Source organism: Pelodiscus sinensis, chromosome 1, assembly GCF_052426305.1.
Source record: "Pelodiscus sinensis isolate ZL-2025 chromosome 1, ASM5242630v1, whole genome shotgun sequence".
Taxonomy (NCBI): domain Eukaryota; kingdom Metazoa; phylum Chordata; order Testudines; family Trionychidae; genus Pelodiscus; species Pelodiscus sinensis.
Window position 1 is genome coordinate 190,446,706 of NC_143052.1, and position 24,092 is coordinate 190,470,797.

General features: G+C 43.2%; 1 protein-coding gene across 6 annotated transcripts in view; it reads left to right on the forward strand.

The window, feature by feature from the left end:
* The first annotated feature begins 3,926 nt into the window (after nt 1–3,926).
* Nucleotides 3,927–24,092, forward strand: part of DOP1B (DOP1 leucine zipper like protein B) — a 97,099-nt gene continuing 76,933 nt past the window's right edge. Inside the window, exons 1-6 of one of the 6 annotated variants that reach the window (XM_089773894.1) lie at nt 3,927–4,160; nt 4,601–4,712; nt 6,423–6,589; nt 18,413–18,594; nt 18,684–18,854; nt 23,741–23,930. In XM_089773894.1, the coding sequence (XP_089630020.1) occupies nt 6,452–6,589; nt 18,413–18,594; nt 18,684–18,854; nt 23,741–23,930 (681 nt within the window). In that variant the 5' untranslated portion in view covers nt 3,927–4,160; nt 4,601–4,712; nt 6,423–6,451. The remainder of the gene's footprint in view (nt 4,161–4,600; nt 4,713–6,422; nt 6,590–18,412; nt 18,595–18,683; nt 18,855–23,740; nt 23,931–24,092) is intronic. The other 5 variants (XM_075911637.2, XM_075911610.2, XM_006125996.5 and 2 more) reach the window with 5 other exon arrangements.

Consider the following 24,092-nt stretch of genomic DNA (forward strand, 5'->3'; position numbering starts at 1 on the left):
GACACGGACTGCGGGACCTCGCGGTCCTGCCGCCCATGTACTCCGAGGCTTTCTCCACGTCTCACTGGTCTGCAGACCAGGAAGACGCGGAGCAAAGCCGCTGGGGGGCTCGGGCAGCGAGGCAGCCCAGGTGCGCCTGGGCTGCTCCGCTGCCCGAGCCCCCCCGCGGCTTTGCAAAGCCTCGGGGAAGCCAGCAGCGGGACAGCCCAGACGCCCTGTGGCTGTCCCGCTGCTGGCATCCTCAGAGGCTTTGCTCCCCGCCTCCTTGGCAGACCAGGGAGACTGGGAGCAAAGCCGCGGAGGACCCAGGTGGCGGGACCGCGGTGCGTCTCGGTCCGCCGCCTGCGTCTTCCTGGTCTGCTGGGGTGGGGGGGGGCGCAGCTAGTACGCCCCCCCCGCCCAGCAGACTAGGCTTTTCTCCAGATGCCTGTGGCAGAGCAGCTGGGGTGCTGCCGGTTGGTCCTGCAGCGCCGCTCTGGGCGCTACTGGACCAATCCGGCAGCACCCCAGCTGCTCTGCCCCAGGCGTCCTGATTCAGCCGCTGCTGGTCAGTTTCAGCAGCGGCTGAATCAGGACGCCTGTGGCAGAGCAGCTGGGGTGCTGCTGGGTTGCTCCAGTAGCGCCGCTCCTCGGCGCTACTGGACCAACCCAGCAGCACCCCAGCTGCTCTGCCCCAGGCGTCCCCAAGTCAGCTTCTGCTGAAACTGACCAGCGCTGACTACTGGAAGCCCGAAGCAGAGTTGCTCTGCCTCAGGCTTCCTGGAATCAGCTGCTGATCAGTTTCAGCAGCAGCTGACTTGGGGACGCCTGGGGTTCTTAAGTTGATTCTGTATGTAAGTCAGAACTGGCGGTCAGTTTCAGCAGCGGCTGAATCTGGACGCCAGTTCCGACTTACATACAGATTCAACTTAAGAACAAACCTACAATCCCTATCTTGTACGTAACCCGGGGACTGCCTGTACAACATTAAATTGTGAACTACATTGTGGCTTTGGGTGGGTATCAGAGGGAGGGAGCTTCACTGAGTCCTTTTCCCTTCAAATTGCTCATGGGGGCCAGACACATACCACCTTTGTACCAGCTGGTGGAACTGAACTGTTGTGGGAAAGCACCTTTTCAAAGTGGCTGAGACTGCTGGCCCACACTTTCCTAGGAATGCAGGTACTACATGTTTTTTTCTCACCCCTCCTCTTTGCCCCAACATAGGCCCTGGCTTAAAGCAACAGTGTGAGCTAATCTTTGTGAAAAATTTTGGACATGAAAGTTGCTGTATGAAAGGTAAATATTATTGGAGAATACAACCAGACATTAATAAATTAACACAACAAAATGATATGTGATCAAATTTTATCAGTTCAGTCAGGTGTCCGTGACCTGGCTTGATACCAATGTGTATATAAATTTTACATGTTATTGTTTGCTTATTTTTAAAGCATAAATGCTGCTTGAGACTCACAATGTTTTACATAAGATTTATGTCAAATTGTTTGGCTTCACATGTACCACAGTGTACAGAAGGGAAGTACAAAATGTGCATATGAATGAAGCTCATATAGTGAGTTACTTGGGTGTATAATACATCTATTGTACAATGTTAGCTGTATCTGACATAATATATATTACAATGCAAGTCTCTAAATTGTGTCCTTTTGCACTGGCTATTTTTCCTCCCAAAACCTGAGTGAACTTGGAGCCTGTTAATGTCACACTAAGATCTTTCAGCATAATAGTTACAGTGAAATAGGCATAGTTTGTCTCCTTTAATTCAAGGAATGTATGAAATGGAAAGTCCTTTCCTGTAACAATTCTTTCCCACTCCTGTCAAATGGATTTGCTTAGTTGCATTGTTTTTGTTTTATGAGCAAACAGAGACAACTTAAGGATGGCACCATACTTATTTTTACGTGAGAACTGAGCAAAGATTATTACATCTAAGCCTCTAGTTTTCAAATGTTAGTGTGCTAACTCATCTAGTCACCTAGTATATATATCAGACCTAAGCCATCCTTTTTTATTTTTAATTTCAGAGAAGACTGAAAGGAGAAACAATGCAACAAGTGCACTCATAAGCTAACTCACCCCAGTGCTGAGTTGTTTGTCAAGTTGCCCAGCAGTGATCAATTTGGGCTCCACATACACTGACTTTCAAGTGTGCAAATAATCAGATTAGACATGTTTGTAGCCAAAAGAGATTCTAAAAATGTATGACCAGCGCTTCTGAACAGGATCTAGTTAGAGTAGAATGTTGTAGCCCTAGGCTCCTAATAAAGCTGAACTATTGGTATTCTTACATTCTTTTTAGTTCTGTTCACACTAATTACCAAACTGTGATATAAGCTGTTTTGGCTACAGCTTGTTAAACACTGTCCCCTCTCCTCTGGAATTCTGCTACACACACTTAATAGCACTTCTGTTGAAATGATGCCAAGGGAATACTGCATTTGGGTGTTTCATGGCTGGGTTGTGTAGGCGCTCATGTTGGAACGTTATAGGGATGTGGCAGTTGAATTGCCTGCCCTCATTCCACACCTCTTGCAGAAGCAGATAGCACCAACTCTGCAGCTCCTGAGAGCTGCAGCAGCAGCATGCAGAGACCCCCTGGTCCTCTGTTCTAGGAGCCAGTGCCAGAGGGATGTGCCAGTCACTTTCAGGAGCTGTCTGAAGTGCCAACCCACAGACCCTCTCCTGCACCCATCCCCTTATCCAGAGCCCACCCTCCAGTAGTGGCATAGTCAAACTGGGACAGGTGATTGGGCCCCAATTTCATATGGATGTGCAATGACAGGGGGTAGAAGCGATGAGACTGCCTCTTCCCTTCACAGCTGGCCTTGGGGGAAGGGGAGGGATAAATGTTCTGCTCAGGGGCCACTTTAAAAATGCACCCTGTGCCCTTCACCTGTTCCATACCTTCCCTCCCCCATGGTGCTCAGGGCTTGCCACACTCAGCATACTGTATGCTCTTGTTGGGAAGGAGGATCGGGCTTATCCTGCTCCACCCGCTGGATGCTCCCACAGGACAGTGTGTTTGGGATTCAGGGTCTTGCCCTTCTCTGTCAGGTGCTCCAGCAGGGGAGTGGTACTGGGGGCTTTCCTCACTTCTCCAGCCCACCGGCACTCTGGCCAAGGCATAGGGTTGGAAGCTTCATCCTACTCCACCTGCTAGGTGTTCCTGCTGGGGAGTGGGAGCAGGGCGTGGGAGCTTGCAGGCCCTTGATGCCACTCGCTGGCATGAGCAATATATGAGCAGAGCAGGGCTGTTAAGTGGGTCATACACGGCCAACCCAGGCCCACCCGTGGCTTCACCCCTGCCTGCCCCAGAGCCTGCACTACCTAAATGTCCAGTGGACAGCGTCAGCACGGGGTAGCTTCAGAGTGCCTGGGGCCCACTGACTGTTCTGCCCTGGGGCCCGGGGAACTGTGGGCCGGCCAGCTGGCCGCTCTTGAGTGTCTCTGATTTAGAGTTTGGACCTAGGGCTCTGGCGTTGCATGCTCTCCGAGCCCCCGCCCGTTTCTGCAGAAGGCCAGGAGCTCTGCCTGAGACAGTCTTGTTGACTGTACCAGTGGCACGGCCGGCAGCGTTGCTGGGGTTTGTGCTACACAGCAACAATCAGCGCCCCGGGCACCTGCTCCGCACCGTGCACCGCCCGCCCAGCGAGCTGCCGTGTGGGACCGATGGGCGCTGCAGAGGCCAGGAGAGAACTGGCCCCGGCCACGCGTGCTGCGCTTCCCCGCTTTCGTCGGCAGGTGGCGCCAGATACACAAGCCTGGCTACAGGAACGTACCATCTCACACTAACGGAGGGGGGGGGGGAAGGGTAGGCTGATTCCTTGCTCTGCCCGCTGGGCAAACATGACGAATCCTGGCATCCCCCCCTCTTGACAGCGGGGAAAGAGGGGTAGGGAAACTGGACCCGAATTCCCTGCGGCTCAGACTACCCCCATCTCCATTCTCAGGTGGTATGTCCGCTGCGGAGCCGCCCAAGCTGGCAGGGAAGTGGGTCTCCGGGTGCAGGAGCGAGATACCAGCCCCGCCCCTCCCGGTTCCCATAGAAACTGCCGGACTGACACCACCCCGTCTCCTTGTGGCCCCGCCCCGGGCAGGGACACGTCGCAGGGAAGCGGCAGCAGCGTCCGCGCGCTGTTGGAGCCGCCGCCTGCCAGGTGAGTCCCGGGGTGGGCTCGCTCCCGGCTCTGTGCGCGCGCGGGGGGGGGCTGTGTACTGGGGCACCGGGGTGTGCGCCCGGGAGAGCTCAGGGCGCGCATGGTACGCGCAGCCTCTGCGCCTCCACCTGCCGCCTGTTAGGGCTGACTCAGTAATTGCCCTGTTCTTGGGGCACCTGGCACTGGCCCTGTCTCAAGACCGGATACTGGCCTAGATGGGCCTTTGGGCTGACCCAGAGCGGACATCCTTGTGTGTGTCCGTCCTATGCATGGGAGGGAAATCTGTGTAGGGGATCTGCATCCCGGCTGTATGTGTATTGGATGCAAATGGCAGGAGAGGTGTGTGCATCTCAGAGGGAGGGAGTGTTTCTGAGCGTGCATGTTCTAGTGTAGAAGTGCACACTGCGATGCTGCGGCTCACACCCTTTCCCTCCCTGTAGCAACATCCGGCGGTTGTAACAGCTGTGGTCTTTGCCGTAGTGTCAGGTGAGGCGGGGGAGGCTGAGTTTGCTGCATAGTTGCTGCAGGATCTCCTCCTTTCACTGGATCTGGGTGAGTTTCTGCCCAAACCTTTGCGTCTGGTCTGGCATGTGGGAAAAGGGAGACCTTGGGGGAGCAAAGCTGCACAGTGTTGCATGGTTGGCCATATGCTACACATAGTCATTATTGATAGGGAAAATAAAAAGGGTAGAGAAACTTAAACCAAGTTGTGGTGTGTTTCGGACAAAAACCTTGATTATCAAGCAAGCATTTACCTTTGAACATCAGCCACAAATATTAAAGGTACATCTCAGGTTAAAAGTAATATTTTAAAACCAAACAATTTCATGTCTGTCATTTAAAATAAATAACAATGCGGCAATCTGAATTACTTTATATAATTTATTTTATGTTTTTTTTTCCATTTAACTTTACCAGTGAAAGCAACCTGATCAATTTCACTTCTGTTAATCAATGCTGGAATGTTCTAAAAGTAAACTTGCATCATTTGGAGAAATCATGGAGAATTCCATTCATATGATTTTTAAGACGTCAACAAAAAAAGTTTTTGCTGGTGACAGGAGAGGGGAAGAAAGGGTGTATTATTAACTTGAGCTAGCTAATTCAATACAAAATCCTAGCAAAAACCAGGCAGTTTGTCATTTTCATATGAGTTAACAGTTTAGGTTAAAGCTCAGTCAGGTATGTGAAAATTACAGATTTTCTGGCCTTCTCTGTCACTAATTAAGGATGAACTTTTTCTGTAGTGAAGACAAAGTCTAATGAATTCACTGTCAATAACTTCATTAACTCTGAGAGTACTGGCTCCTTTCCAGACTGTTGAATGCACCTATTCTTAAAGCTCCCAGGAAACTGTTTCAGTCTGGTGAACAGGAAAGGTTTTATCTTTGGGGGAGGGATGAGTAGAACTTGCCCCTTAACTACCAACATTTTAAAGAATAAGTTGCTTAGAATTGTTTTCAGATACAGGTTAACTTTGATGACTAAAATAGGAGTCAGTGAATGAACATTTTTGTCAATATTGCCAATCCCAGCTGTTTGAAATGTAGTCAGGAGCCCCAAAACTATGAGATGGGTCTAAAAATCATGAGAGTCTAAAAAAACTAAAACGCCCTAATGTTTTAAGTTCTTCTGATTTGTGAACCTTTGGAATCCACTAAGATAATGTTTAAAAGCTTTGTTCTACAATCATGAAGACTCAAAACTTAATAGACAACTGATACTCTTACATTTACACAGCTCCAAGAGCTGGGATTTTAAGAGAAATACTAACCATTGTGAGACTTCCCATAAAATAATGAGAATTGCCACATTGTTAAATATTCACAGGAAAGCATTTTTTTTTAAATTGTGTTTCAAGTAATGTCATAGACTACTACAGCTTGAAAGAGTAGGAAAAATAACTTCCTCTCCCTCCCTTATTCCTCCCTAGTTTATTTACTTTGTGTATAATGAGTTCATCTGTGTAGTCACTCTCCCCTGCTCTTACTGTATAAATGACACACTCAGATTTAAGAGAGATAATTTCTTAAAATAAAGAAACTATGACTGAAAAGCCACAAATACTGGCAGTTGGGAATTGGTGTCATGCCTTAAATTACTTTTATTTCAGTTTTATAATTAAATACATTCTTTACCGTTCCCTTTCAAACATGTCTTCATACTTATTACACCCTTGCAATCTTTTGAGGTGTTGCTTTTGTCAGTGTTTAGATTTTGGTTAACTTTTCTTAATAGTGTATATTCATTTTAATTTGCCAGGCAGTTTTGGCTTGCTATGAGAACCTAAGATGGACCCGGAAGAGCAGGAGCTGTTCAGTGATTACAGATACAGAAATTATTCTTCTGTGATTGAAAAAGCTTTGCGGAACTTTGAATCTTCAAGCGAATGGGCAGATCTCATATCTTCACTTGGCAAACTCAATAAGGTACTAGATCTTGGAAGTGGGTTTTTTGAGGAGAGGACTGTATTTTTTTATTACTATTGCTTGCTTTGAGACTAGGACAGCTAAAGAGCTCCTTAATAATTAATTTATTGTAGCACAGAGAACAATTATAGGTTGACTAAATACTGGGAAGTTTGTTTTTACAATCAATACAACTATTACTCTTGGAGAAATTCTATGGCACTACAGACTTTGTGTGCAGACTGTGTCCACTGCAGAAGTGACTTTCTGATGGGGAAGTAAAGGGAAGGTGCAAGAATGGTCACATGTCCCTCTCCAGTAGGGGGGTACATCGTTTTGGGTACCCAGAGCAGTCAATGAAGAGGTAAATCACACAGGGGGTGGGAGGATGTGGCTAAGGATGCCCTGCTGCCCATATGCCCAACCCCTGTGCATTCACACATCCCCATGAAGCCTCACGCCACCATACCTGGAGCCCCCTGCTGATCCTCACCCATGCACCTGGCCTCCCCTGTCACACCTGGGGTTCCTACACTGCACTGAGCTCTACTGATAATGCCAGCTGGGCTGGGGTTAGAGGAGAGGTTCACATTGCCTGCATGGAGCAGCTGGACCCAGGTCAGACCCACCTCCAGAAACCATTCCTGGCTCTTCAACCCTCCTTCCCCTTGATTGCTGCCCCCATTGCTCCTCATCCATACAGGGAGAGGTCACTGTAGGGGAGCTGCTCCCTTGTATGTTCAACACCCCTTCCCTGCACCTGGCCCTCCCTTCCAAGCCCCATTCCCTGCACCCCCACTCCTGAACCCAGATAACCCCTTTCCTGTTAAACCCCTACACACAAACAGGCCAGAGTTTATTCTAATGTTTTTATGCCTATGTACAGAATAAATTTTATGTGCACCAATATGGAGATGATTTGTGACACATCACCCCCATATTGGTGCACATAACAAAATTCATTATACACATGGACAAATCCGTGGTGGATGGGGCTGAGTGGTTCGGACTATGGGAGGGAGTTCAGGCTTGGGAGGATGAGGACTCTGGTTGGGGGAGTGGACTCTGAGGGCCTGTGGATAAGGCATTTGGGGTGCAGGATGGGACTCCAGGTGGGGCCAAGGGGGTGGTTGTGCAGAAACAGGCACAAGACAGGAGGCTGGGGTGGAGATGGGGTCTGGACAGGAATTAGAGTGCAGGAGGGGGCTCAGGATTGGGGTGTGGGATCCAGGAGCAAGCTAGGGCAGTGGAGGAGACTTGGGGCTGGGACAAGGGATTGGTATGTGGTGCACTTACCTGGGACAGCTCTAACTTTATTGGGGGGCAGGGAACAGTTGACTCCATGTTGCCCCACGTTCACTTCAGGCACCGCTCCACACAGCTCCCGTTGGCTGTGATTCCTGGCCAATGGGAACTACGAGGACAGAGTTCTCTGGTGGTTGCAGTGATGCAGCGCCAGCCAAGGCGGGAGGAACAGCAGCGCACACAGCAGCCTCCCCACCAGGAATATAGATGCTCTACCGTTGGTAGTCCTGGGCTAAGGGAGCCCCCAAGCTACAGCCCTTAAAGTCCCTTTTTTAATCTGCCCTGCTTCCACCCCATCCACAGCAGTTCCGTGTGCAGTAGCCCCGAGTCCCTGCGTGAGGCTTATTAGGAGATAGTACAACTTAGAGGGAACCTTGAGCCAGACCCTTTTCTACATCCAAATACCCCCCGCCAAGTCCCAACCAGTTGCATCTGGACCTTCCATCCTCGCATCCAGATCCCCATCACCCCTACCAAACCCTGCACCCAAACCAACCCTTTCTGAGTCCCCCTCACTCAAGCCCCTACTATAAGCTCCTGCCCAAGTCCTCTGGACCACCCCGACAAGCCCCCTGCACCTGGACCTGCAACTAGAAGCACCCAGACTCCCACCTCACCCAGTCCCAGGACCCAGACTGCTCCCCCTGCCATCCAGATTTGCCCTGCTAAGCCCAAACCAGTCTCACCTGGACCCTCCTAGAGAGTCCCTTTGCCCCTGCACCTGAAAACCTCCAGCAAGCCCCTTGCATCCAGATTGCACCTGGATTCCCCTATCAAGCTGCCTGCACCAAGATTTCCCTGCACAGAATACTCACTTTACATCGTGCCTTTCCATGCTTGGATCCTTCCAGGCTGAACCTGCTTGCCCCACCTGGTCTGGTAGCACTTTATAGACTAACAAAACCTGTAGATGGCATTATGAGCTTTTGTGGGCTTGGCCCATTTCTTCAGATGACCGGAGTATTGAGTTTAGGGTGTGCAGACCCAAAATAAATAGGAGAGAAGGTGCGGGGGGAGGGAAACAGTTACTGGTAAATCACATCTTTGGTATCTTTTGGAGAGAAAGATCAGCCTAGATGCTGGCCTTAAGGCAGACTGGGTTGCTGTGGATATCACCAAATACATCAGGCAGACGGGTAGCCTTACAATCCTCTGTCAGAAGGCAGTGGAACACAAGGCCCTGCCAAGAAATAGGTGACAGCTAGAGGTCTGAGATCTGACTGGGTATTCCCAGTAAAGGTGCAATTACCCTGAAATTGTGACAATCCATTTTTTTTACAATGAAACTAAGCTGAAAGTCAGTAGAAATTGATAGAAATGTAGCCGGGTTAGTCTGGTGTAGCTGAAACAAAATACAGGACTATGCAGCACTTTAAAGACTAACAAGATGGTTTATTAGATGATGAGCTTTCGTGGGCCAGACCCACTTCCTCAGATTAAATAGTGAAAGAAATGGTATATATGGTTGTGACTATTTTCTTCCGCTATTTGATCTGAGGAAGTGGGTCTGGCCCACGAAAGCTCATCATCTAATAAACCATCTTGTTAGTCTTTAAAGTGCTGCATAGTCCTGTATTTTGTTTCAGTAGAAATTGGTGATTTATGACACCCTGATTAACTAATAGAAAATATTCTCTGGCACTTACAAGTGGATTTTTCAAGCACTACTGTAGAAAATAATTTACTATTTTTATTAAAGGTCTGTTTCAAATACATGTAAGTGTAGGATAGAAATATATAGTCACTGTACTAATTTTTTTTATTTTTGTTATTGACACATTTGTCTGTTTTAAAGGCTTGCTTATGTTTCAAGCGAAAACTATGAAAATCATTTCTATTATAGATAAGTCTGCATATCTCTTTAACATGAACATTGAATCTTTGTTGCTTAAAACTTCTTGGTTCTTTCTCCTTGTATATAATTGGAGGACATACTCCTTGTTTGTTGTAAGTGCATTTCATGAGGTTTAAATAGCTTTTCATCTGTTTCCTATACTGTGGATGTATAGTATGACCAGATTTAAGATTCAGATTAAATGTGAGTGTTATAAAAGTAAGTCCCATATCCTTATTCCCTTAACCTATTTTGTCAGGTTTGTAATTTCTAGTACTCATGGCCTGTATAATCAAAATATATAAAGTCTTGTGGAAAGAGATTATTTTGCACCAGTGATTTTTGACAAACTGTTCATGTGCTTCTTACACCTTTTCAGTGCACTGTATATTTTTTGAAATAAGGTTATTCGTGTCTCATTCCTATTCTTGATTACTGCTTTTATCAGCATTTTTATTGTCTGGAAACGTGTGTGTGTTAACTGCTAGAAAAATATTGTTTTGCTGCTACCTAACAAAATGAATGCCAGTATTTAGAATGTTCAGTACAGACTGCTGTTGCACAGGATTTTGTCATCCTTTTACTAATAATCCTGGTGCCACAATGTAAACTGTTCTATTACAGATTTTTGGCTTTGTGTGCTAACAGAATGAGGTGAGGTTCTGTAAAGATACTGGTCTGATACCAGCTAACCGCAGTTTTTGACTGGAAACTGGTGCTGGTTCATCATGTGTGGGTAGATGAATAAAGTGAATGCTTTTAACATATGTGATTAGAGCCACAATATCTTTAATTAAATTATCTAAAACTTTGTTATGCAGAGTTAGGGTTGCCCAATAGTAGCTCATGCTGTTCAAAAACATCAAGTTCAGCAAAATTCAGCCTTCTGAAGTCAGGAAATACAGAATTATTGTAAAATGCCAGCTCCAGGGGACAGTTACGACTGCATGGGCAAGGGTCCCTGGGAACTGTCTGGTTGCATTCCAACTGCGTTCACTGTGTTAGAATAGTGGTGTCGAAATAGGGTTGGTAGAGATGTTTGATATGAGGTAATCTGAGGTTTGGTTTGAGGAGCGTCACAGAGTTGCAACTGTCATAATGTGCAGAGCTCTAGGTCTGAATCCTCTCCCATTTGTGAGATCAAATGGAAAAGGTACATGTGTACCTTTTGAGGTTCCAGTCTGGATCGTATCCATATTAATTGTGTAGATTGTCAGGAGAAGGGCACTGGGGAAATCTTCTTGAGAGTACAGTCAGTAGTGATGGGATATGAGAGCAGTCTGTGGATTTAATTATAGGTATGGGAAAGTATAGGTTCAGGTGGTATCCTGTGTGCATGTGTGAAGGGAATTATAAATTGTTAAATGTAACAAGTGTGGTATTCTGTCGGGGGATTAGGCTCAGTGTTTGTGCTTAGGGCAGGTGCAGAGAGCAGAAGTCCTTTACAGTAAAAATGGGGTGAGAGGGAGAGAGATTTTGCGTTCGTGGGCTTCTAAGCTAGCTCTTCCTGAGCACCGACTCCCACTCCTCTCCCCACCCCCTTTGCTGCCTTTGATACAGAGGCAGCAAGGGGGGAGGGAAATGCGTGTAGTCAACAAGATTAACTGAGAAGTACAGGCTTATCGGTTAATCGTGTAGTCATTTAAACGGTGACATCCCTGATTGCTACAGTTATAAATTATTACACTGTTCTTTCAAAGCAAGTATACTTTATTCTTAAGGTCAAAACAATGCACATAACACATTTAAAATAATAAATGCCTACATACTTGCTAATAAGCTGACCAGAGATCACCCCAACTCTGGCACAGGCTCGGGCAGAACTAGTCCTTCAGAACTGCCCACCCAGGGGTTTTCTTGTGGCTTCAGCTTCTTCATAGCTTCTGCTCAAAACACTAATTCAATCTTATGGGTAGGACATAGTCCTCTTAACCCTTTCCTAAGAACTGGGGACCAGTCTGTCTGCTTGCTGAATGAGAACAAGAAACCCTGAGTGGGTTTCAACTCAAATTATTTATCTCAACATCCTTTCTTTGTCAATCTTTAGTCAGAGTCCTGATTTTGAAGCTTTAATATGTAATCAGCTATGGGTGCTCTCCCATATGGTGAAGTTTCAAAGGGCTGATAACCAGAAGTATTCCATTAGTATATCCCATCTCCCTATAGAAGTTATCTAAAATCCCACAATAACACACACATTGCATTTTTAATACATTAAAGTTAAAAGATGTGGTGGTGATAAACTTCAGTAAATTTTGTTCAGGATAATACAGGGCCTTGTCATAGCTATCAAACTTTACCGTTGAGGCACTAATCCTCTATTGTCTTAAATTCAGCATTGTAACTCGCATGAGAACTACAGACGTTGCCTTATGCTCACCAGGATGTTAACTCTAGTTAGGAATGCATCTCCTCCGGTAAATAAAAGACTTAAGAAGGTTTGGAACAGTCAGATTTTTCATTTTAATCAAATCATGAAATGTGTCTTATTTAAATAGAATGTCAGTATTCTGAATACATAAATGCAGTGGGCAGGGCTAGGAAATGATAGCTTTAGATGTTTGTTCTGCATAGCAGTAACAAATAGCTTTTGGAAGTGGTTTGAAACTCCTCTTCCTTGTATACTCTTCCCCAAAAATTCTTGTCTATTTTTTTAGCAAGAGTCTTTAGTGCTTGTTTTCTCAGGCCACGTGTATATGACAGGTGCTAGAGCTGCAGCAGTACTGCACAGTAGACCATTCCTACATACATGGAGTTCTGTCAGTTGTAGATAATCCACCTCCCTAAGAATTATTCCATTTATTTACTCACATCCATACCTGAGGTTAGGTGGTTTAACTATGGCACTCAGTGTGACTATTTTGCACCCGTGGGAAATGTTCCTTCAAATTTTTTTCCATTCATGTGTGGAATAAATTTTATGTGCACCAACTCACATGCAGATATGCACCACCAGTAGAAATATATGCTACCAGCTGCTGCTGGCTGTGGGCACACAGCTAATCACCTGAGCAACATTTGAATCTCTCCTGGGTGGCTGATGGCTGCCCAAATGCACTGCTCACAGGGAACGCTGCCTCCAAGCACCATAACTATGTTGACATAACTTTTTAAGAGTAGACTACACCTTAATGTCCCTTGATGAATCATAAATTCTTAAAATTTTAAATTTAGTGCCTCTGTCTCAACCAAGTAGGTGAATTATTAATTAGAGTTAAAGCTGTAAATTAAAAAGTGTGATCTGTATTATAACCAGGGTCCTGGTCTCCTCTTGGTTTTGAAACTTCAGCAAAGTTGGTCAGACTGACCTGTGGCAGTATTGTTTAACAGTAGCATGCTTTATCTTATTGTTACATTCAGTACTGTACAAGAACATTCTTTGTCCTTCAGAAAAACCATTTTGTTTCTGAAGTCCTAGGGAAATAAGAACTTTTTAAGTATATGGCCTTCCCTATTGGCTACAAAGGGGAGAAATTGTCTGTGGTGATTTGCTTTTCAGAAGTCAAATTGTGTATTCGTTATAATGCCAAGGGCCGCAACTTAAGTGTGGTTGCATATACATGCAAGTATATATGCACATAGCTTCTTTCACACTAATGGGCATGAATACTAAGATTAACCCTTAAGCTGCGGTGCCAGACCCAACCATGGCCAGCGTGGGACTATATCTACACTACGGGGTTTTTCCAGGATACTGGAGGTATCTCGGAAAAACTCCGCCACGTCCAGGGAATGCGTCTGCTCTTCCACTTTTTTGGGGGAAGAGCAGACGAGCTCTTTTGGAAGCCCTGTCTTCCTCCTCCCACAAGGAAGAGGGGCTCTTCCGAAAGAGGAGGCTTTTTCGAAATTTGGCCCAGTGTAGACGGGCCAAATTTTGGAAAAGTGTCTTCCGAAAAAACTGTTGGAAAAAGGTATGCAAATTGCAGAGCGCAATTTGTGTGCCTTTTTCCGATAGATCATTGTAGTGTAGACATAGCCTGGGCCAGTCAGCACTTCTCAGGCTCAGCCCACAAGGCTAAGCAGCCAGCACTTCCCACAGTGCTCCGGCGCTCCCAGTACCTCCCGCCCTGGGGGCTAGAAATGCCAACATCTTGTATCTATCTGTTCCAGCCAGCCCATCCACTTACATCTTTAGTGCTCACCCCACCTGCGAGAGGCCTCACTTTTGTGGACCATGTTCCCAGTGAAGGCCATGTTCAAAGGATCCCGCCCATGGGCCACGTGTTTGAGCCCCGCATAAACGCAAACCACACCGTAGGACGCAAACAAATGGGCCGTGGGTCGCATGCTGAGTAACCCTGCTCTACAGCCTTAACTAAGAAGCAGCTGGCTTTTAGCTCAAGCTGTAGAATCTCATGCACTGAGCTCCAGAGGTCCCGGAGATTCCACCTGTCATTGTTACACTTGCACAGCCAAAACCTGACCTTGTTTTAAGTTAGGAGAAGAGGAAGCTGTACACCAAATTGGGTGGTCCTAGTTCTTACCATTCAGGAGGAGTTCTTGAACAACTTGACTCTCAGATGGACAGACACGTGCACATTTCTAAAATATATAGATTTGTAAAGTTACTAAATTAGAACAAGTTAATGTATATATTTAAGACAATTGTGTGGTGGGGGCAACTGGAAAAGTGACTAGGAATTCTGTCTGTCTTCTCTAACAAGGCTTTTGTTACTTAACTATTCTGCAGATTAAACAAACCAATTATCTGTATGCAATACAAATTATGAATAATGATGCCTGCTTTTGTGACTGTTGGCTAAGCACATGAGTTGGAAAATGTTTACTCATAACTTCAGATTCTCTCACTTCTGTTATATCAGCTGATCTCCAGTATTGCTGGATATGTTTGAGTCCAAATTAATAACATTGGCTTCCTCTTGGCATCCTTTCTTAAAGTTTATCTACTATATATTTGAGAGAGTTTGTGAGCGAGTGAATCTGTGTCTCTTTTGTTCAAGAGTTCTTCCTAAACGGGGAATTTCTAACCAAATTTGCAGTTTCCTCTTATCCTAACTTAAAGCAAAGTAAAACAGTAAGGCTGTGATTGTGTGGGGGTAGTGAGGCTGCAACAAGAGCTGGCTGGGGGTATGCCCTCCCTCCCTGTCTAGGACTGCCTAGCCCCGAGCCTCCCACCCCCAGGCACCCTTTAGAGAGGGCAGGGGATAGTAAAGCTTTCACTCCCTCCCCCATTAGTACCGGAACATTGCTGGCTGTTCTCCTTTGTGAGGGGAATATGCAGTCTGTTCCATTCCTCACTCTGGCTGCGGAGCACAGGGCAGAGGAACCTGGACCTGCCTCCAGCTGTGCCCACTGGAGTCCCAGTGGCCATGGAGAGGCACTTCTCATCTGGTCTCAAGCTGCTGCAATGAGATAGGAAGGGGACAGTCCTCTTTCCCCGGGGCAGTCTGCATATTGAACCCTTCATCCCCAGCTCCATCCCTGATCAATAATTTAAATGAAGAAAAACAAAAATTAAGGCCCTGAGCAACATCGGGTAAATCTCCTAGTAATTCTGTAAAATAAGCCAGCATTTTTTGAATTAGTTGTTTTATTTTCTTGTGGCTACAGTAGCTATACATTTAATAAGTAAAACTTAAGTTCCACCTACTCTTTTTCCATTTTCCTGGCTAATTTTGCCTCTTCCTCACTCGTTTATCCTCTACAAAACAGCTGTCTATAACGTCTAGCCCAGTAAAACAACTGAAAAGGAATAAAAGGACACATTTCTTTTTTCAAATCTTCCAAATACAGATATTTCTCCTAATTCAATCAGCTATTCCTACTGAAGGATCAACTTTTGTTTTGTTTGTTTTTTTATTTTTCTTAATACAAAAGAGAATTGATCCTGTCTTTCAAATTAAAATCTGCCTGTTCTACCAAGTAGCATGCATCTGACAAAGTGGGTCTTTGCCCACGAAAGCTTATGCGCCAATAAATCTGTTAGTCTATAAGGTATCACAGGACATCTCGTTGTTTCTGTTCTACCAGATATACCTAAGATTCACCTCTGCCAATTTTTGTATAAATAAATCTTGAGCTGTTGACCTAACCCTGCCTATAATCTCTAATTATAACAGATAGGTAGTAGTTTTGAAGGAATTGTATAATAACAAAGCAAATGTTGTTTATGCATGAGAGTTCAAGGAACTTTAACAATATGGAAAATGTGAAGAGCCTGCCATATTTCACTTTTTTGGGACAAAAAAAGCACTGATAAAAAGCATGCTAAATTTCTTAAATTTCCTATTTTTAAATTTTCTTTTAACTCCTGAGCTAATGCACTAACTTAATTAAAAAAAATCTGTACTCAGTTTCCAGGGAATTTCATAGTGATTGAATCCAAGATTTAACTTTAAGATAATTCAGCCTTTTTCAATGGAATTGTAACCAATGCTTCAGTAATATTCTAATGTATCCTGCAGTCTGATGTAAAGGGAGTGGTATTCTTAACCTGTAATGCACATATTTTTACCTAATGTTGCTTGAGTAGAATATTAGGATGCAACTTGCTAATGAGGAAATGATTTTAAAAACAATTTCTCCCCCACCTTTTCCAAAGAATTGAAGATATAAGTTCAATTTAAAAAAAAAAAAAAAAAGTTAGAATTCTTCCAGTTTAGTGGAAAGGAAGTCTGGATGGGAGTAAGCCTTGAAGATTCCACATAATATTATATGCACATAAAATGTGCGAAAGACTAAGGGAATACTAGGGAAATGTGATATAGACGAAGTTACTATAAGGTAGATGTACAACTAGTTGAAAGACCATACTCAAAGTAATTATCAATGGCTGGCTTTCCAACAGGGAAAATGTATTTAGTGGTGTCCCACAATGGTCAGTCTCTGGTCTGCAATCATGCTGTGTTTTTGTTTTTTTAATAACTTTGATAAAATAACTTTGTGGGAAAACTCTCAGACAGGTGCTCTGTGATTGAGGAATGGCAGCATATTACATGGATTTCGGAGAATGTAGATTGGTTGTTCATGTTTGTCCAAATGTCAGAAGACACAAGATCATTATGGACTTCCTGTTTTGCAAGAGAAATAGTTACCCTTCTCTAGCCGACTTTTGCTGCTGCTAAGGGTATTTTTCTTTTGCTTATTTCCAGCACTTTTTAAGTGCCCTATTCTTCTAGGGGAAGATTACCTGCAGTCTTTAGAAAGTAAATTTGTGCAAAGAACACATACTATACCAGACATTATTTTTGCAATACATCCAGTTGTTTCATGTACTAAATAGTGAATAGTGTTGGTTGTTCATGACTAGTCAATAAATAAGTTGTTGGTTAACTGACAGCATAATGGTATTTGTCTTGATTTGAGTAAGCTTAGAGCAAAAGGAAAAAAGTCTTTACAAGTTAGATATTTTCTTCTGATTAGATAGAACTTTTAGAGTAAACAATTCAAATATATATTTAGGGGGTGTGAACCATTTATGTTTAGATTGTGAAAGTGTACCAACCAAAGTCCAACATTCAGGCAGTCTTCATACCTTGCTGCTGTAGGCATTTCTAACATTATATAGAGGAATCCTTCATTAATCGTCTTAAGACTTGAAGAACAGCTTCATTAATGTGTTTGGCCTTAATTTTATATGCAAAGTTTTACTATGCCGTGAACAGAAGAGGGAATACTTGGACTTAGATTTTCAATTAGACTTCTACATTTATATGTATCTTTTCCCAGGTGAATTTGTTTTTAAGGGATCATCAGTTTTTTCAGGATGTTGTAACATACCAGTCCTTTCCATGTAACATGAAGCTGCTGTGAAAATCTTCACTTTTACTCTAGTTTTATTAAACCCTAGAGATAGATAGTAATTAGGGTTCCCAGGTGTCCGGTATTGACCCGGACAGTCCAGTATTTTCACCTCCTGTCTGGTTTAAAAAAAAAATACAGAAAATACCAGACAACTAAAATGTCCAGTGTTTCTCCCCCCACCCCACGGGCCAGGAGTGAAAATACCGGACACCTGGCAACCTTACACACACTCAGCAACGGGGATCTCCTGAGCTATCTGGATTCCCCCACTTACCTGGTTCCGTAGGGAAGCTGTCTTCTGGCTCAGTCAGGAAAAACAAGATAGCCACTGGCAAAAAGCTTCAAAGGATTTTCTTAAAGGGGCCATACTGTTTTATTTTTAATTTTTTTTTTGCTTAACTCTTGGGTCCTTTTTTTCTTTTCCCCCTCTCAACAACTTTGGTCTCTCTCCCCTTTTTGTTTCTGAACAGAATTCCCCCTGTGTGTGTGTTTTTTGGGGGGGGAGGGGATTGTTTGGTATTTTTAGTTAAACCATCTGGCAACCCTAATTAATGCTTATTGTAGTCATGTTCTTTAAAAATTGCCAATTACATTTTACTGTTCAGTATAGCTGAGATAACAAAATCAGCCATCCTTGTGTGTGAAATGAAAATAAAAGCTTACAGGTTGTGTGCAAAATAATAATAATAATTAATAATAAAATCTGTTACTACTGGACTCATTTCCACACCAGTTCTTCAAGTCTAGTTATCTCTGTTAATGTGATCTTATGCATTTTGTGGATGAAAACTCTTGAGTGCCTTATTTAATTCTAATAAGTTAATTTTCTATCATAAAACCTTATTTGTCAAAATGTTGACTGGTCAGTTGTTGGCTGTTATGCATGTACAATAACTCCTTGTTGTTTCTTCTTTCTCCTTGTCTCCTCACTGTTTGTACAGGCTCTTCAAAGTAACCTGAAGTATTCCCTCTTGCCAAGACGTCTGATAATCAGTAAGAGATTATCTCAGTGTTTACATCCAGCTTTGCCTAGTGGAGTGCATTTAAAAGCACTAGAGACCTATGAAATCATCTTTAAAATAATTGGGACAAAATGGCTTTCCAAAGACTTATTCCTATACAGGTAAATTGCTCTTTCAAAACTCAGACTTGAAATTTCATAATAGATTATTTTAAGCAACTGATTTTTTTTCTTTTCTTTCCTTTTTTAAGCTCTGGCTTGTTTCCCCTGCTGGCAAATGCAGCAATGTCAGTGAGGCCAGTTCTCCTTGGTCTGTATGAGAAATATTTTCTTCCTCTGCAGAAGTCTCTCTTGCCAAGTCTTCAAGCCTTTATAATTGGATTGCTGCCTGGATTGGAGGAGGGATCAGAAATTTACGACAGGTGGAATTGCTTATGTTAAGTTAGAAACATGAAATGCAATATTCTATCATGTCTCTGTTCATTGATCGATTTTATATATGGTAGGGAGGAAGGACTTGTATCTAGAAATACCCTCCTTGTGGATGAGTATCTAATGTGGGGCTTCTAAGGAATGGAATGGGAAGGGAAAAATACAGAAGTGGGAAGGGAATGGAGGAAAGACAGATATGTGACATGCAAAGGGACATGGGAAAAGTATGGGGGGGGCAGAAGAAATACAAGAATAAAAAACTGAAAAGTTAAACTTTGGGGAGAAAGTTGCTTCAAGCCAAATTGAGTAGTCCACTATATCTAGAAAGAGAGCACTGCACTCCTTTCAGAATTTCTGAATACTTATCTTTACTCTTCAAATCTGTAATGGGGCATTGAAGAATTCTTTTGACAGACTAAACTACACCTGTATTCTTTGCACTCTTACTATTTTGATAAAGGGAAGTTCCTGTGTTCTGTACATACCTGGATTGCAACCATTCTGTACTAGAAGACCTTGGTAAAATGCCTCACTTCTTAAAACTTACTAGTCCACTATATCTAGAAAGAGAGCACTGCACTCCTTTCAGAATTTCTGAATACTTATCTTTACTCTTCAAATCTGTAATGGGGCATTGAAGAATTCTTTTGACAGACTAAACTACACCTGTATTCTTTGCACTCTTACTATTTTGATAAAGGGAAGTTCCTGTGTTCTGTACATACCTGGATTGCAACCATTCTGTACTAGAAGACCTTGGTAAAATGCCTCACTTCTTAAAACTTACTATCAAAAATGTCTTTCTCACCCAAAACCTCCTTGTGTAGTATTGATCAAGTTGATTCAGAGAACACCAACTGGTCATCAATGTTCCCTCTAATCTCTTCCATCCATGTGCAGATTTTTTCTGTCCATACGCAGAATAAATTAATTTATGTCCACTGAGGCATGTGTGACTGTGCAATACAAGAAGAAACAAAAAACCTAGCTGAGAGGCATTTGAATCTCTCCTGAATGGCCACCCGTGCATGGCATGCAGGGAACATGGCTGGTCATCAAAGTTCAACACCCTTTGTAGCAATTCATGCTGGATATCCAGTTAAGAGGTCCTGTTGCAGTACACTTAGTCACTAGGCTTTTGGTTATGTAATGATTGTACTTCATCAAGTAATAGATTTAACAAAACTATTTTGCAACAGCCTGTTTCAGGAATTGCACCACTAGATAACGTTAATTATATTTCACTGACTACTATCTTTATATCATAGATAGTAACTAAATGTGGTTTTCCAATACAATACATATGTTTTCAAGGTTGATGCATTCTGTCTTCCTTCCCAATTAAAGATGGAATTTTTTAGTTATAATTGTCTGTTTTGCCAAAAGGTGTATGATGTCATGTATTGTTTCTTTGTAAAATAGTCTCAAGTCTTAAACAATAGAAAAAAGCTTTACCCTGAAGGTTAGCTAATCAGTTATCAGTGAACAAAATTAAGCTGCATTTGTTTAATTACTGGTAAATAGCTTTCAGTTGCTAAATCACAGGCTGTTAGATGCAGAAGAGGCAACATACTTATCCAATTGCTGCATGAACAAGTGAGTTTAAAGTGAGTGCGTGTGGGAAGAGTAGTTCTTATGAATCTAATTTGTCTTCTCATCTGACCTAACCAAAGTTTTGGTTGTTTTATTTTAAATATTTGGTTGAAATGGACGAAGATTGAAGTAAGAGTTGGTTTCATATATTGCCCCATATCCCCTTTCAGTTTTTATGGTTTTATAATCACATTTCCCTTTAAAACAATTTTTTTTCTTCCTTTCATTTTTAGCTGTATGTGTCAGGGAGTGGGAGAATGCACAAATGGGATAACTAATCATAGTGAAGTTTCTTGTAATGAAACACTAACTTTGTTGGTGGAACAAAGTAAGCAGAAAAATAAATTTTAGTTGTTTTACTCTTCATGGTTGTGTAAGAATCAACTAAGCTGGGTAAACTTTGCCTATATTCAAAGCTGTGTCTACAATTGTTAGGATCTATGCAGGATTTTTTGAGTGGAAAAACTTGTAGTCATTAAAGTAAGTGTAAGCAGGGCAATGGTTCTGCTCTTGTGGGGAACTTTCTTGGCTCTACATTACCCTATTGAAATGAGTTAGCGAAAGGATCTAGGCCCTTGCTCCCACTTCCTTTACCCAGAGGCCTCCCTGACCTCAAGGGCTCCCTTACCACTCTCCTGTGAGGCAGAGTCCCCATAACCCTAGTAAAGTTGGGCCCAAGATTCTGGGGGTGCTTGACCCCCAACCTTATGGTTACTTAGGTCAGGGGGTAGGTTGTCCCCACTCTCAGATGCTCTCTCCACACAGGATGCTTCTCTTGACCTACTGATAATTACATACAGTTCAAAGCAAATATTTATTAAACTGCAAGCAATTTTTAAAAACCGGGAAAAATGGGAAAGAAAAGAAAACAAATCACCCTCCTCTGTGACAAAGGAACATTCATTAGAGATGGAATGGAGAGAAAGTTCACAGTCTGCTCCTCACACATCCCAGACCACCTTCTCAGCCCTGGCTGTGCTTCAGGGATGCTGGAAGTTGGACACTTGCTCTGGCGATGACCGCATACCTTCAGGCTCTAAGTGGCAGGACCCTTCTTCCCAATATCAGCTCCTACCTCCCCCCCCACCCCTCTCAGGATTACAGTCCCTCTCTAAGTCTGGCCTTCAAGGCCTTTTGGCTGACAGGGTCTCCTTGCACAGGGCCCTCTGCTGAGAGTCCCCCTCAATCTCTTCAGCTGCACTCGGCTTCAGCCCCAGCTCCACTGTGCCTCCAACTCCCTGGTTGCTTTTTCAGGTGTTTCTGGCTCTGGTTGCTGCAATTCTCCTCCCAACACAGGTCTGCTCTCTGGGCTACTTCTGTGGCTCTGCCCTAGCACTGACTTACTTCAGGGGATGCTTTTGTTGCTGTAGCCCTGCTCTCTGCTCCCTGGGCTCCTTTGCTGGTTCTCTCTGGAGCCTCCCACATCCAGGCCTTCTGACTCCTTCATTAGCCTGTTTGTCCTGTCAGGCTGGCCTGGAGCACTGGCCTCTCCCCATTGTTCCTTGGGACTATTAGTCTTAGGGTCCTAATTTCCCATCAACCCTTTCTCTTCCTTTGGTACTAGGAGCTGGTCAACCAAAAATCCCACTGAGTTTTAGTAAGGGGCCAAGAGTCCTCTTATATCAGTAAGCTAACTGAATGTAAACTGGAATCCGGTTTCTTAAGAAAACCGGCTTCTCTTTCATACGGTTGCTTGTTAGAGTAGAACCAAGGTTTGCATTCTGTATGCAATATTATTGCAGACAATTGGACATTAGAGAGGGAAGAGGCTTGACACAGTTCAGGGCATCTGCACTTAACATCTATCATCTTGAAGGGTATCCCCTTAGGCTTTCTGCTTCCCAGCTGTTGCCTCTCTTGGGTAGAGACACATGTGTCTCTTCTTTCTGGCTAAGGTATTTCCACACTTCACAGTCCCCTGGCTATACTATGAAATTCTCCACAATAGACAGACTGCCTGAACAGGCTTTCTTCTCTTTGTTTTCAGAGATGATACACAGTATAATTGCCACAGGTTTGAGGTTCCATGCAGCTTTTTCTAAGCAAGCATGCTTTAGTCTTATGATAAAAGCATTAGAGTGAATTAATTAAAAAAAATAAACCTACATGAATACTAATAAGTTTACCAGAGACCCATCCTCCTCCTCCCAACATGGACCTTTGCGGTCCTTCAAAATCCCAACATTGGGTTTTCACATGGATCCAAAGTCATAACATCCTTTTGTCCAGAACGGGAACCCTCATGAATTTGAGAGTCACTCGTTTATCCTATTTGGGCCTTTGAAGAGACCACGAATAGGTAAGCAGACAGACATTGCATTTCTGGTGAAGGCGAAGCTTCAAAAGGATGGACTTAGAGGCAGTTGCATTCCCCTCACCTCAGGTATTTGCTAGAAAATCTACTTCATGCTTACTGTCCCAAAAGTTGAAGTTCCTGTACTTCTCAGAAATTGCATTAGTCAAGTCTACAAGAGAAGTGTCATACAATACCAAAATACCATATAAATAATTTCTTTTTTCATACAATGAAGCCCTGAAGGCATTAAACTTAATTCAGTAAAGTTTATCTTTATTCTGTAATGTTTGTACAGGATGTTGTCTGATCTCTCACAAGGCTTTCACATGCTACAGTACTTTTCTTCCGCAGGCAAGGGGATATGATGGTTTTGTCATCTTTTGGTTTAAATGCTGCATAATTATCACTAAGTTTTTAGGTGTTTAAAATAATAATTTACATTTAGCTACTTATAAGTATTGAACCTGATCACCTGATACATTGTTGTAATGTGAACACTATACATTTTCATAATCATTGATGAAAAATAAATGTATTTATTGCATTAGTAAAGAGATGAGCAGTCCAGCAAACACGGAGACAAAGTGACATAAACAGCAAAATACATCACCAATCTCATCATTCTGTGAAACTTCTTACATAGCTTTCATGACATTTTCATTTTAACTAGTTCAGGAATTAGCTGCCAGGAACTATAGCATTATTTAGTGTCAAGTTACTGTTTGCGAGGCATTTATGCAGAACAGGTAGCTGCTAGAGAAGTTGCCAAAGTGGGCAGACAAACATTCCATTGAGCGTGCATGATGGTAAAAGAATTGTTACAGCACTTGCCATTATGGCAAAATGATCTCGTAAAGGGAACATTGGAAGTGCAAATAAAGGGAGGGTATTGAAATGGGCATTTAAAAAGCTACAGGGTATTAACTAAGTTATTGTTCTTGAATTCTGTGTTGGTGTTTAATGGGATTAACTTTTTCTTACACATAGGACAGATGCCTTGCTTATGAAGCTGTCTGTACTAACAGGCCAAGAAGTGTTCTATGCTGCTCTCTGGGGGAGTGTTCTGGTCAGCCCTTCTATAAGACTTCCTGCTTCTCTATTTGTTGTGAGTCATATCAACAGAGAATTGCCTGGAAAACAGCAGAAGTACATATTGGGAACTGATTATAAGACCACAGTAAGTTAATTGCGTTTCTCGTGGGATATCTTGAACTGTCATTGGAAAATGGTGTCCTTCTCAGTACACATTAAAGTCCCAAGCTCTTTAAAGTATATCCACCAGAACGTGAATTTGCTCAATGAGATTAGCATATGGAGAATCTCAACTAAAAAATAATGA